We start from the raw sequence: 15,478 nt of genomic DNA, 5'->3' as shown, positions 1-15,478 counted from the left end.
AACAAAACAAACATAACACTAAATATTTATTGTTTCTGTAGTTATTATTCACCCAAGAATTCCAACTTAGATTTTTCTATACGCACTTAAAATTAACCAATCTGTAGTTTCTTTTAGAAAAAGTTATTTATGGCCGAGTGCAGCGGCTCACGCCTGTAATCCCAACACTTTGGGGGGCCAAGGCAGGCAGATCACCTGAGGTCAGGAGTTGAAGACCAGCCTGACCAATATGGAGAAATCCTGTCTCTACTAAAAATAACAAAATAATGCATGCCTGTAATCCCATCTACTCAGGAGGCTAAAGTAGGAGAATTGCTTGAACCCTGGAGGTGGAGGTTGCATTGAACCAAGAATCGCACCATTGCACTTCAGCCTGGGCAACGAGAACAAAACTCTGTATCAAAAAAAAAAAAAAAAAAAGAAATTCATTTGTTTGACTGGGCATAGTGGCTCACATCTGTAATCTCAGCACTTTGGGAGAAAAGTGAGAGGATTGTTTGAGGCTAGGAGTTCGAAACCAACCTGGGCAATACAGTGATACTATAAAAATAAATTTTTAAGTTGGATTCTTGTCTCACCTGTAGAAACCATCTAGTATTTTACTTCCATTCTTATTTTACTATCACTTCTAATTGCACTTATTTCTGTTCCACGACATGTGGTTTTGGTCAATATTATTTCTTAGATCCCAAATCTACTTTTAAGATTTATTTTTCATTTCATTGGAGTATTCCCTGGTACTTCTTATAGGGAGGTAAATTTTGAGCCCCTGAATTTCTGAAAATATCATTATTTTGCCCTCCAACTTGAATAACTTTTAAATTTTGGATGTATTGCTTTACTGTCTTCTTGTAACCAAATCGCTGGTGAAAATTCCAATGTCAATCTCATCCTGTTCACTTTGTAATCATTTCCTTTACATTTTGGAACCTTTTAAAGAGATGTTTTTTATTTTTTTAATTTTTTTGAGGCAGAGCCTCACTTTGTTGCCTAGGCTGGACTGTAGTGGCACAATTGTCGGCTCACTGCAACCTCCGACTCCTGGCCCAAGTGATCCTCCCATCTTACCCTCCCAAGTAGCTGGGACTACAGATGCGCATCACCACACCTAGCTGATTTTTGTATTTTTTCTAGAAACAGAGTTTCACCCTGTTGCCCAGGCTGGGCTTTTAACTCCTGGACTCAAGAGATCAGCCCACTTTGGCCTCCCAAAATGTGGGATTACAGGTGTGAGCCACCATGCCTTGCCAATGATGTTCTTTACACCTACTCTAAAATTTCATGAAGATGTATCTAGAAGTGTATGTTTATAGTTTTGCTTGGTACTAACTGGACTCATTCAGTCTGAGAACCTATGCTGTGCTTCATTCAGCTCTAGGAAAGCTTATTTTTTCCCCTTCATTGTTTCCTTTGAAGAAGGATTCATGTTGGAACATGAGGACTCCTCTTCCATGTCTCTTTTCACATTATTTCTTAGTTCATTTGCATTACTTTCTATGCAATCTAAACCTAAAGAGCTTTTTAATTTGCTCTATAGATGTCTCCTTTCTACTCTCCAGCCCAACTGTTGAATTTACTTTTGACGGTTCTATTTTACATTATAAACATCTAAATCCTTTCATTAACAGCTTGTTTTCTAAACTCAATATCCTTTATACCTCAGAAGATATCATTTTACATATTGATTTCTTTAGACGTTGGTACTTATGTTTGTTGACTCTCATGGTGTTACTATCTGCACTAATGGTGGGCAAAAGGAAGAACATGCCAATGGTCAGATCATGCTAGCTCAATAGGGCTATACTGGTTTTCCTTCTTAATCTAAGTACCCGCACTCTTTGCTCCTGCTTTGAACCAGATGTCCTTTCTGCACACAGCTTGGCATATAAAAGGTGGTTGAACTAAACCAATTACTTATGATGCACTATCACCACCATTCTTGGTCCTTTATATTGTCTTCTGAGGCATCTGAAGCAAAATCCACATCTCATGGTAGAATCCTCTGGCTCTAGCCCTTCAAAGAATTTCTCAAAAATTATGGATCCAGTGTACTCCCTTCTTTACAAAACTGGCAAGATTATTACATAACACTTTTGCCTATCATAGTATTAATCTTTGCTGTCCCTTGTAGGTATGTGGACAGGATGAGATTGAAGCATGCTCCATTTTGCTACTTTGAATAATTTATCTGCGAATAATTCCTCCTGTTCTTGGGAGAATGAATGTTCCTTTGAGGGATGCTGCAGTGAGGGATGATCCAAATATGAGATGTTTAGTATGCATTCTGGACAGGCATTAGTTCTCAGTGTATTAGGTTCTTCCTTTCATGAAGATGAGGAAACTTAAAATCATCCATCCTAAAATCCATGCTCTCTGCTCATGCTTTAATTATTTAAGAATTTGTATTAGTTTTTCTTTTCTGACAAGGAAAAGTTTGAAAGAGCAACTGAAAGATCCTTCTAAAGCTATACCTTGGAGGAACACAATTAATTTGATTAGGTTTAAGGAAAGTCAGTATTTATAGGTTTGTTTTCTGAAAAATAAGCTTTATTGAATCCCTTGAGGGGAAAAGCATAATTTTATAGCTTAGGTTTCTTCCTTCCCCAGTGATATGTTTCTCAAATTTTATCCTGAAATAAAATTGTGGGCCGATTGAGAAGCTAGATGGGCAGATGCATGGCAGATCACCATTGTCCCTGGTTGTTACATTAGAAAAGAAAGTTGTAACAGAAGATTCTTTTTGTCAGCCTCTTTCCTAAAGATTCTATAGAAAGGTTCAGGAGTATTTTGATTGTTCTCTACAATAAAACCTAGGTTGTTCTCTTAAAAAAAAATTTCAGGTGTTTTCTCTAAACATTCTCTAACATTTTAGGCTTTCTCAGCTTAGGATGAGCTTCTCAGGTGGTTGGACATTAGGACTGTGTATTATAGCTGACCACAAATTCTAATCTTGAAAAACTGCTTCATGAGACTGTAGAAGATAGCATTCTCTTAAGAACTTTCCAAAACTAAATGACTACTTACTATCCCCTGGGCTTATGAATTCTGTAAAGAATTAGCAGCTTTAGGTAGAATATGGCCAACTTTTTCTGAAGGTTCTTATTTAGAAACAAAGGAATACCTGAAGGTCTGAGTTGGCTGCCTGTCTAGATTACTTTTTGTTTTTTTTAAAAGAGGCATCTTGTTCACTTGTTCATCAATTAATGCTCTTGATGAATCATAATTTTTATTTCGATGTCTATTTCATAAGAAATCTATTCACTGAACATTAAAACAGAAGGCTGTATTAACAAAAAAGGCAACAGACTGAGTGAAAAAAATACCCTTCCAAACAGATTTCACGTGTCAATCTCCATCAGAGAAACATTTCCCATCTTAACGGCTCCCTTTAGAAGTAAATAATAATAATTTGAGATAAACTACACTTCTTCCACACCCAGATATACAGGTTTTTAATGCTCAAAAAAATTGTGTATTTTTCATGAGAATTTCTCTAACCCTGAATTTTGTAAATAAACCAGTTTAAACATCATTAGTTTATCGATCCTCTATGTGTTACCTCATCTAGATATATACAAAAATTTGGAATGGATAAATGTTGGTTGATAGAAATATTACATAGCTGCTAATGGGATTTTTTAAGTACAGCAAATTAATACTTAAAAGTGTAGTTCTGCTTATGGCAAGTTTTGTGTTTAAAATAATTAAGTATATATACATCTTCACATCCAGGCCAAAGAGGTCAGAAGAATATTTACAAAATAAATATGTAGGGAATTTTAGAATTTCATTGATTCAGATGAAGTGATGATTCCTTAATTAGCATAAAGCTTTAGATTGTGTCAACTATTGTATACTGTGTAAATTACTCTGATCAGCATAATTTTTTACTGGTTTGAGTAAGAAATTTTAACCACTAAAAGACAGTTGTGGTTTTGATGAATTGCTATATACTACTTATTAAAATAAAGTTAGTTATGGGTATAGGCCTTAACTACAATTTACTCAACAATATATAAACTAAAAATGTCTTCTCCATTTCCTCAAAAAATTTATTCTTTTATTCAAATTTTGAAACTTAAGTTATTACTACAGCAAACTTCTAATTAAAAGTCCTTGTCATTTAATTTTAGTTTTCCAATACTTTCAAAGAAAACTTGGTATAATACTCCTCTTGGTTAAGTTTCTTACTCAACTTTGTGTTGCAAGAATACTATAAAATTTTAATTAACTACAGTAGAATAAAATACCAGTGCATATAACATCTGTTGCATTTATAATACTTCAATGTAATGTGCAGACAATGAAGTTAAGGTTTGCTAAACATCCATTGTTCTGTGGGGCTTAATTCCTTTTCCAAAATTATAATCTATATATGTGGCTCAAGGTAAAGTAGTTGAAAACTTCACAATTATTAAATATTTCTGATTAAAAGTAGAATGTGACTGTGAAAATCTGAAATCAATAAAAGAAATGTTAACTATTTTAGAATGCCAAAATTAATATTTAAAAACAAACTAAGAATAAAGGGAACACCGAGACTTGTCTTAAAGAAGCTGTTTGTCATTCTTTTTTTTTTTTTTTTAGATTACAACACACATACAGTAAGTGAATTTTATCAAAATACAGCACATTTCTTATACTATATCCATAAAAATCAATTCCTATGTAAATAGTACTGAAAATCAACTAAAATGAGTTAAAATTTACAAAGAGTTGTTAAAGGGTTTCAATCAAAATTATTAAAACTATACAGTACAATAACCAATTGATAACATCTTGAAAGAAGTGCAATATTTGAGTTCACATATTTTTAAAAGTGCTGCCTACTTTGACTAGCAAGAATGGAAAGTGAGTCCAACTCACTTTTGCAAATATAATGTGGCTTGGTGTTTTAAGCTAGTCTTATAAAAGTCTTAATTAAAATCAAGGTTGATAAACAAAGCATAACAGATTAAAAATTCCCAAATTGCATTTCTTAGTAAATAAAAATGAAGTGCAATAACCAAATATTGCTCTAATGAAAAGTTCCAGACTAGCCTCAACTAAACCGTTATTGGTCTTCTATGGCACTTTTTTCTGGTCCAAATAACCATGCATTAATCCTTACCATTACTTGTTACTCAAATTTTATTTGATTACATACAACAAAAACAAATAAAATTAATAGTCTGGATAAACAAAATTAATAAATCTCTATCATCACATATTTGTTACAGTAACTAGGAACAAAGAAAGGCAGTTGGTGGTAAAACACTATTACATTGATACACGTAGAAACCCTTTAAAGACTCTGAAGTGTTGAGTTCACATTTAATGTTAACCTGTAGAAACAGCCCTTTATTTGAACACCTTTACACAATGGCAGGCCTCAAGGACCCATCCCTTTGCTCTACAACTCTCCACAGCAATTCTCTATCACTGTGCCAGTTTCACAAACTTGCTTTGGTTTCCTAGCTCCATGCGTACTGTTTCCTTTTACTTTACCAAGGCAATGCAAGGCCAAACAAAAATCAAGAGGCTTTCCTAAACCTTCTTACATTTTGTGTTACAGGCAACACAATCTTAAAACTGGCCATTTTTGTTTCATTTGCTGCTTAAAATAAAAATTATAAATTAGATTTAAATGGAGCGCTGATTATAAAACAGATTGCAAGTACCACCATTTGCAAAAAAAAATAAAAAAAAATAAAAAAAATTGGGATTTCCATAACACAGAGAATGCATGGACATGCAACCACAGTAGAGTTAAAAATTTCCTGTGACTAAAAAATTAAAAACTGAATCACCAGTAGCAAATGTGTAGTCAATGGCTATGACAAGAACAGATCCTGCCGAGCTCATAAAATGCAATTATTGTCTTTTTTGCTTTATAAAAAAGACATTACCTATTTTATTGCATTATTCTCTTAATAAAAACATACTACCACATAGTACCCCCCATCCCCATTCTTTGCTTCCAGATTTTTATAGAAAATAACTGTTTTAATCTGGCCTTGGAAAGTGAACCCACCAGCACCACCTTCACCTACTCACTCTTCAATTCAATATGCACATAGCAAAAGCCAACACTTCAAATCTCTTGCCCACAACAAAAAAAAAGTAGTTTCAGGAGAAAAACATTAATACCAGTTGAATAAAAATAAGGGCATAAAAGCTATGAGAGAGATAGCTCTGCCATCTGTCTCTGGGCTAAAATCAAGGCTAACTATTGCCTTGCACACAGTTCAGTCATGTATATGAAATCCAAAAATAAACCTACAATCTATACAAAAACAACACAGGTTTGTTTTTGTAGCCTTGATTGCTATGTTTAAAAACCTAACAAGTTTTATATGGTATGAATTCAACAGTCTCCTTTATATTCTGTACAGTGGTTCTTTCCCTCTAACCACAAGTTCCATTACTTCATTAATGTACAAATTTGAACATAATTTTTTGAGTTCTTCTTTATATATAAAAATAGTCAAAATATTAATTTCCCCTGCAAGTATCTTCCAATAAATCTTGCTGTCTTCCCCCCTTTTTTTGTCCACAGTGCTTATGAGGAAACTTCTCGTACAATGATGAGTTCAACTGTATTCTGGAAAGTTTTTAGCAAGGACACTGCTTGTCCATGTTCAATATTTATAAAACTGTAGCCATTAGCCTGGAAGAAAGAGGAAAAATGCTTTTAGGAAAAACATTTTATAGTAATTTATTCGCATTTCTGCCAAGTAGTTCACAAACCTGTAAGAAAATAAGAATCACTTTGGCAACTTAGAATAACATATAGATTCACAGGCCCTACCCAAACCAAGGAATAAAGTCTCTGAAGATGGGGTCTAGAAATGTGTGTTTTGTCCAACTTTTCAGACAATTCTCATGTAGCAGTTCAATGTTAGGAATCACTAAGAAATAATGTCAGACATGGTGCTGTATAATGCTAATGTGCGTCTGAGGTGACCAAACTGTAGCACAGCAAGGGGCAAGGGCTAGCCTTCCGATTGTCTTGAAGCCATCACATCAAGACCACCATATTTCTTACAATTAAGGTTAATATTTACTGAGGTTCTACTGTGTACCAAACATACAATTCTAAGTGTGTAATATGAATTAGATCCTTTGAGTCTCATAATGCTCAAAAAAGATTCTTTCACCATCTTATTTTAGAGAAGAGAAAGCCCAGGCATGGAGAGGTAAAGTAACTTGCTCGGTCACAAATTGAAACTACAGATTCCCAAATGGTTCAGGAAAATAAACGCGTATAACTGTATGAGGGTATGAGTGAGTGTGACTCTCTCTCTCTCTGTGTGTGTGTGTGTGTGTGTGTGTATAGACGGAGGGAGAAAAGCAGAAGAAAGAGGAGAATAAACGCTAAAGACAATGTAGCAAATTATGAACAACTGGTGACCAAATGATGTAATACTGGTGTTTATTGTACTATTTTTGTGGCTTTTCTCTAAGCTTGAAATTATTTAAATTTTTTTTAAAAATTAATTTTATTTTTAAAAAGTGTTGGAACCAGAATTTAAACTCAGGAAGTCTGGTTTTCAGAATCTGTACTTTCAGCTACTAGATATTAATGTCTCTCTCTTTTTTTTTTTCTTGGTTTGAGGGTTATTTTTTAGTTCTTTAGTTCTCAACTAAGAACAGTGATGGTAGGGGTAGAAAATGAGAGCTAGACTTGTGTCCTAGGCTTGTCTTCTTCTAAGACTGCAAGTGTTTACGTAAAATGAGTAGCTGAAAGAACAAAGAAAAGGAAGGGAAAAATGAGTTTCTCAGATTTAAAAATTTTCTTCTCCATTTCTGAAAGGCCAATAGCCCACATCCAAGAAGTAGTACTCTAATCCCCCTCAAATTAGTAAAAATTAACATTCCTGAGCTTAAACAAAATCCTATGATGTATCAAACTTTTTTTTTTTTTGAGACTGAGTCTCGCTCTGTCGCCCAGGTTGGAGTGCAGTGGCGTGATCTCAGGTCACCGCAAGCTCCGCCTCCCGGGTTCATGCCATTCTCCTGCCTCAGCCTCCCACGATTTTCAAAGTTGAAGTGAAAACATTTTAAACTATGAAAACATTAGAGTGTTATAAAATGAAAAACAAATAAAGATTTATTTTAATTACCTGAATAATTTTATCACCTGGCTGCAGTAATTTTGATGCTGGTCCTTCAGGCTGTACCCTTGTTACAAATATACCCTTTAATAACAAAAAAATAATTGTTTATTTAACTAAAAACAGTATGTATAAATAACAGAGTACCAAGGAGCAACTTCTCCTCCACACCATGCAAATATTTCAATCATGGTACAAGTTTTCTCCCTGACTTCTCTGAGTAATACTGTAACAAACTAGCTATTTTTACCTCTAGTAATTCTGACTTCAGTGATTTCTCTTGAGAGTAATAAAATTGCTTTTATAGATGTGTGAAAAAGCAGTAAGAAAATTAAAGATCACTTGATAATATCACAAACATTCATAGTTTTTGGTTAAATTGTTTTAACTTGAACTGATCAAATTACAAAACAAAAAGGTAAGCAATAGAGTGGGGAATCAAGGTGATGTCTACCTAGATTTACATAAACATCTACTAGATTTTCACTTACATATAAGTATTGAATCAGCAAATAAAACTTTATAGGTGTTTCAAGAATATACAAAGAAAACTTACATCATCATCAGGTCTGAATGGGTTTCCTCTACCCCCGACACCACCTGATATGCTAAATCCAAGTTCTGGATCCTTTTCAACCCTCACTCGAATCTGAGTTAATATGAAAATAAAGGAAACTTACTATTTCAGAAAAAGTTATAATGCCACAACATCTATATTTAAATACTGATGGGCTAAGTCCAAGCAAACATAAACATAAGAATTCATCAAAAATAAACATTTGGTCAGATGAAGTGAAATACAACATAGAATATTATGTTAATGAGTTAGTGAGTTAAAGGCAGAGCTGAGATTATATAAAGCATAGCTCCTAATTTTATTGCTTGTCTTATAAGGATAAGGAATCAATTAAAATTGACCCTGTTTTACTTTTTAGACATCATAGATTTTAATGCCATAGTATATAAACACAAAACATGTATATTATTATCAGTTTCCACTTGTGGGACATCTAAATTACACAGCATCTCTGTTTAGCGGCTTGTTTCATAAGATATCTAAATGATCCACTGGTGGTTTTGTGATACTAACTCTTCATTTACTGAATCTGTTTAAAGGCTTCAAAGGAGGTAGGATTTTAAAATATGACCAATTGATAGTTTTTATAACCAAGCTATAGAAAAAGATGCAAGAATTAAAACTTGTGTTATAAAACACTCCCTTTCACCACACAACCAAAATGAATAAAGCATTTGTTCTCTACCTTTCTAATATTGATCATTTTATTAATAACTATCAAGACATAAGAAATGTGTAGCTTGCTGACTTTTTAAGTAATTTTTAAGATTAAATACTCAAAGTAGTTTGAAGTCTGTAGTCAAATTTCAAAATCTAAGGAGTTAAGATTTTAAGTGTCACAGAACAATTTCAGCTTAATGGTCTCCTATTTATATTCTTTTTTTTTTTTTTTTTTTTTTGAGACGGAGTCTGGCTCTGTCGCCCAGGCTGGAGTGCAGTGGCCGGATCTCAGCTCACTGCAAGCTCCGCCTCCTGGGTTCACGCCATTCTCCCGCCTCAGCCTCCCGAGTAGCTGGGACCACAGGCGCCCGCCACCTCAAGGAATGTCTGACTACTGGAGTATCAACCAGTTGTGGAAAAGCAACTGTACCAGAATAAATAAATCATGCCCAAAATACTAAATCCTATGTTGTATGATCACAAAGTCAAATAAAAATCACCAAGTTTAATACCTTATAAACATAACATAAAAATAAAACTTTAAATAGTAACAACTATGTTAACATTCTATATGGATTTACTGCTAATAATTAAGTAACCTATAAAAATACATAAAAAGCTTAGTCCCATATTTCAAATAGTCTTGATTATTCTTACCTCTTGTTTTGCCAGTTCATGGCCTTGTCTAGGAGAACAATGGGGCTGTGTATATGGAGGCTGGTGGGCCACTTTCAGCATCAAGTAATCAATTAGTTGTTCTCTAGAGGGATGCCTTGCCACAGATGCCTGAGGGGGGTGATGTATTTGACTATAATTTGCCTGAGGCCTGAGAGGCTGGCCCATCTGTCCATTACTCAAAGGCATCTAAGAAAAACATGAAGTATCTTAAAATGACCAATAATAATGTCTTATTTCAAATATTTGGATTTCTTCTTGGAGCATTACAAAAGCACTAGAGTTTCACATTCCAATTAAGTCAAACAATACCATGCCACTTACTATTTTTCTATTAATTTTAAACCTTAAAAGAAATAAGCTATTAATGTCTTAATTCTAAAGTTTCCCGAGTGCTTGTTACATTCACTTTTTTAAGCTTTCAAATGGAAGTACATCATATCTATATTTTAAATTACTTGCTTTTTTGGGAGCTATATTTGTATTTTCTTAGATGTATCTGTATTATAGTAACCAAATGTTAAAATGGCACATAGTATACCAAAATTTTAAAATTTAAGCATCTATGAGATGCGTATCTTTTCCCATACTAAATCAAACACACATACACAAAAGGTACATTTGCTGATGTTTTTCTTCAGAAAAAAACTAATTTTGTGGTAAAATTCTTTCCAAATTTAAATATATTTTTCTACTTTTATTCCTTCTTTCCCAGAATTAACAAGTCAATTCAGCTATCTATGTAGAAAACTGATTTATTCCTTGTATGTTAGCAACTTTTACAATCTCTTAATATTAATTTCAGACTGTTAGCCACAAAAATTAAATGTTGACATTCTACCCTATTCATAAAGCAAAAAGCAAAAAAAAAACAAAAACAAAAACAAAAAAATAGAAATTATTAGTTTGTTGTTGTTAGAGAACTATCTTTGTTTTAATGTCTCTCATTTTTAGAGAATAAACCTGACTTAAAATCACCTTTGTAGAAATGTGGCTAATAGCTTATTCTGTTAGCATGAGTAATCTATCTTAAGGCGGGGTGCAGTAGCTCATGCCTATAATCCCAGCACTTTGGGAGGCCTACACAGGAGGACTGCTTCAGGCCAGGAGTTCAAGATCAGCCTGGGAAAACAGCAAGACCCTATCTCTTAAAAAAAAAAAAAAAAAAAAAATTGGCTGGGCATGGTGGTGCACACCTGTAGTCCCAGCTTCTTGGGAGGCTCAAGTAGGAGGATCATTTGAGCCCAGTAGTTTAAGGCTGCAGTGAGCTATGATTATGCCCCTGCACCCCAGCCTGGGTGACAGAGCAAGACTCCATCTCTATACACACACAAAAAAGGTTACAGTCATATTACAAATATTTGCATATAAAAAGATTTTTGTGTAGAAAAATATGGTTAAGCTATTAACTTATAATTTCCTTGTTGGTTAGTAACAGAAAGAAAATCTCATCGACAAGAAAATTACGGGAAAACTCTGAGGGAAATAGTTGAGGTCCAGTTCCCTAAATTAACCCAAAGTAGAAAAGTTTGGAGAAAGATATGGCAACAGTTTCAAAACTACATGCTTTTCTTGGTGAACCTTGCTGAAAGATATAAAGTAGTTTAGCTTTGGTAAAGATTTGTACTTTTTAAAAAAGGCATTCTATTTCACTGTTAAACTGCGTTGTACTTGAGAACTCAGTTAAATTCTGAAGTCTGGGAACACACATGGGTATTCTGTGACAGGACACAAGGATGTTACTGACAAATCTTATACTGGTTGGAGAGAAGGAAAATGAAGTGCTATATTAGCCCAACATTTTTAGGGGAAAAAAAACCTGTTTATTACTTGATCACTATAGATTTAATGCAACTGATTTGCCCATGAGTAATTAACTGGTTCTGCTGTTGCTTTATTACTCACATACGATTCTGCAGATAGCCCATGATTTTCTCTACGTTTATACCATTTATTCCTACATGTAAATTCAGTATCTTTCTCCTGGGTAAAATCCAGGTGATAATTACTACTGACCTTAAGACTCCCTGACACCAGATATTTGGTCTTGCCTACATCAGTGTTAAACATACACATGGAATGTATTAAGCTACAATTAGCAGATGGCTCAGGAAATTAAAAAGTATTAAAACAAACTCAGTAACCCTAAACCACAAAATATATGTAATGAGAAAAAACTGGGTGACAAAGCTCAGTTAAAAGAAAAGAGGGTTAGAAACTTATGAACTTATATATTAGATGAACTTAAGTATTAGATGACTGGGTAGCTACTACTCTGAAGGGCAACATAAAAGTTTTATGTCATAAATAACTATGCTTCATAATTATATCTGGTCATACTAGAGGGATGGAATCAGTTAAGAAAATAAGGAAAAATAGCTGAGGGAGGATAGTAAAAAATTATCCACCTGGCACTGGCCATACATAGATAATTGCAACAAAAGTACTAAAAACTCAACCATCATCTATTCTGTCATATACAAAAATCTTTCAAGATGATTTCTAATTACATTTGAGGTAATTACATTTGACTTTGGTAACAGTAAAAGATCCTAGAATGAAGAATTTAACACAAGTTCATCTTCAATTCTCCAAATAGTTTTACTATCAGGAATACCAAAAAGGCCCTGATTCAAATGATAAAACAAATAGGTGTTACTATATAAGAGAAATCTAAATGCAAAAATAAAACAATTTCTCCAGGGTGGAAAAATCATGGAATGAATTGAGAAATAGTAGATAGGGTCAAATCCTATTTTGTATTTCTGATATTTTTAAAATCCTTACTAATAAAGGGGGGAAAGCCCTCAAAAAAGTATTTTCATCTAAAGCAAATATAATATCTAGTCCAAAAGCTGCAAAATATAGAAAGCTCACAGATACTGCATTTTGTTTTCCCAAGCACCCACTTTCATCAAGCTGTCTGGAGGAACATCTTTGTGACTAAGTGTGGCTGATGAGTAGCTCTGCTGTCCTGAAATCAATATACCATCTTGACAAGAATCTCCTGAACTGGATGTTTGGGTATGCTTCAAATGAGAAGGAAATAAAAAGTAAACAAATAATGTTCTTTAAGATGTGAAACCAAGGGGATGACACTTGAAAGACGATTAGGAAAAAGTATTGCCAAATAGTGCAAAGATGAAGACCCAAATCAAACACTGCCATCATTATTGCCATCAATTAGTATCTTTCACGTCTTCCAAAGGTACAGAGCAAGATGTTTTTGTATGTATGAAAAGCTTATATGAAAATATAATCTATTTATGTACAATACACACATGTAGAAGATGAATTCTGCATGTTATTTTCCTTTTAGTTTTACTTACAGCAATACCTAGCTTTTAAGACCTTTGAACAAATATAATTATTAATCAAAGTTCAGAGTCTCAAATTTTAAGACCAACTAAAACATACTCACGTTGAGCACTATAAAAAGATTTTTGGTAAAAATAAATAAATAACTGCTGTTCTTCTAATAGAACAGTCCCCATGGGATTTTTCTTCCCCTAAATTTTAATAAGCAGAACCAATACACTTATAGTCTTATAAAACTTACTTTATTGGGATAAGACTGGGGTGTGAAATGAATATAAAATTTGCTGTAGCTTAATTCTGCCACACTGAGTTCAACAGTTTCAAAAGTACTGATTTGGAGAAATGCTATTAAACCCAATTAACTGGTTAATATTATTCCTGTATTATAGTTTACCAAGCCGATAGCTTTAGGGGAAAAATAGACTCAATCTCATTATCCCTGAATATATATATACACACACGTATCTCTCTCTACATATACATATATATATATACACACACACACCTCTCTATCTCTCTCTTTTTGGAGATAGAGTCTCACTTTGCCACCCAGGCTGTACTGTAGTAGTGTGATCATGGCTCACTACAGGGGGGTGGGGCAGGGCAGAGACAGGGTCTCCCTACATTGCCCTGGCTGGTGTCAAATTCCTGGGCTCAAGTGATCCTCTAGCCTCAGTATCCCAAAGTGCTGGGATTACAGGTGTGAGCCACTGCACAGAGCCCCTGAATATTTCTTATTATAAATATGCCAGGAAGCAAGACACATATGTTTTTCACTTCAATTTTAGTTCTAAGCACATCCCTATATATGTTTTAGAAAACAAAACAGATTGCGATAAATAGCACTATTGTTACGTTCAAAACAGCTTATGGCTAGCAACATAGAAATGCAGACTACATCATCATATTGAAAAATTAATCTAAAATCTACTTTGTTATGACATACTACAGCACACATGTAAAGTTAAGGATTTCGAATTTAATCTTAGAAATTATATCTGCAACAGATCTATCATGTGCAGTTAGTTCAAACCATGGCTTAGAATTTTTAGACATGATCTAATTTTGTGTATTTACGCAATGAATACTTTATTTTCCTTCTCCCTTTCTGATATGTGCTTTTAGAATACATAATAATGAATTTAGCTCTCAGCTTGAAATTTTAACTGAGGTGTGAATGTATAACTATGTTTACCTTTTAAAAGAACAAGGATACCATGAATGTAAAAGTCAATGGATTCAAAGGCTCCAAATTGAAAAAAAAACAAGCACAAAATGTTACTATAAAAGAATCTGGAAAATACAATTGCTCCAGGTGACTATAAATGGCAAAGATTACCCCTGAGTTAATAAAAGCCACCGATCTTTACCCCCATGGACTCTTGGAATGAGAGACTGATAGTTATCACCCTTCTCTCTTATCTTTTAAATTGAGAGGTTCCTGGCTGGGCACAGTGGATCACGCCTGTAATCCCAGCACTTTGTGAGGCTGAGGCAGGCAGCTCATCTGAGGTAAGGAGTTCAAGACCCCTGGCCAACATAGTGAAACCCCGTCTCTGATAAAAATGCAAAAATTAGCCAGGTGTGGTGGCGGGCACCTGTAATCCCAGCTACTTGGAAGGATGAGGCAGGAGACTCGCTTGAACTCGGGAGGCAGAGGTTGCAGTGAGCTGAGATCACGCCATTGCACTTCAGCCTGGGCGACAAGAACAAAACTCCGCCTCAAAATAAATAAATAAATATGTAGGTAAGTAAGTAAACAAACTTGGGAGGTTTCAACATGACTACTGCCACTCAACAGCATAGGAATCACATGGTGGCAGGTGACAGAGGACAGTGTTTAAGTCTAGGTCAGGTACAGCCAGAGCCAAGAGAATCCAGGAGATTGCTCCTAATCTGTAACACCAGAGGAGAGTCAGGGATATATTAAAATAGGGGATACCATCGCTCAGGTAGAAGTAAAGGACCCAGAAGTAAGCAAATACTTCACATGGAAACAATGGGGAGGGGATAAAATAGGGTTATTAGAGAGAAAACAGTCTTTTCGGGATTGAAGGAGAGGGGCAGAAGGAAATATTTTAGAGGCCAAGCTACTACTTCAAGTTGTTATGCGAAAAAAATCTTAAAACAGGGCCACCCAGAGTTCTTCTTT

The 15,478-nt window shown here is 34.4% G+C and overlaps 1 protein-coding gene across 13 annotated transcripts in view; it reads right to left on the bottom strand.

Annotated features, from left to right (window-relative positions):
* Nucleotides 1-4,547: 4,547 nt before the first annotated feature.
* ERBIN (erbb2 interacting protein) overlaps nt 4,548-15,478 on the bottom strand; it is a 150,354-nt gene continuing 139,423 nt past the window's right edge. For 6 of the 13 annotated variants that reach the window (XM_021939393.2, XM_021939396.2, XM_021939397.2 and 3 more), the window contains 5 exons: nt 12,918-13,037; nt 9,991-10,197; nt 8,653-8,745; nt 8,106-8,180; nt 4,548-6,649 (listed from right to left, as the gene is read on the bottom strand). In XM_021939393.2, coding sequence (XP_021795085.1) covers nt 6,542-6,649; nt 8,106-8,180; nt 8,653-8,745; nt 9,991-10,197; nt 12,918-13,037 — 603 coding nt within the window. In that variant the 3' untranslated portion in view covers nt 4,548-6,541. The remainder of the gene's footprint in view (nt 6,650-8,105; nt 8,181-8,652; nt 8,746-9,990; nt 10,198-12,917; nt 13,038-15,478) is intronic. The other 7 variants (XM_009208523.3, XM_009208524.3, XM_003899746.5 and 4 more) reach the window with 2 other exon arrangements.

The sequence above is a fragment of the Papio anubis genome, chromosome 5 (genome assembly GCF_008728515.1).
Source record: "Papio anubis isolate 15944 chromosome 5, Panubis1.0, whole genome shotgun sequence".
NCBI lineage: Eukaryota > Metazoa > Chordata > Mammalia > Primates > Cercopithecidae > Papio > Papio anubis.
The sequence above is the reverse complement of the archived record's forward strand: the minus strand, read 5'-3'. Positions and strand labels throughout refer to the sequence as shown.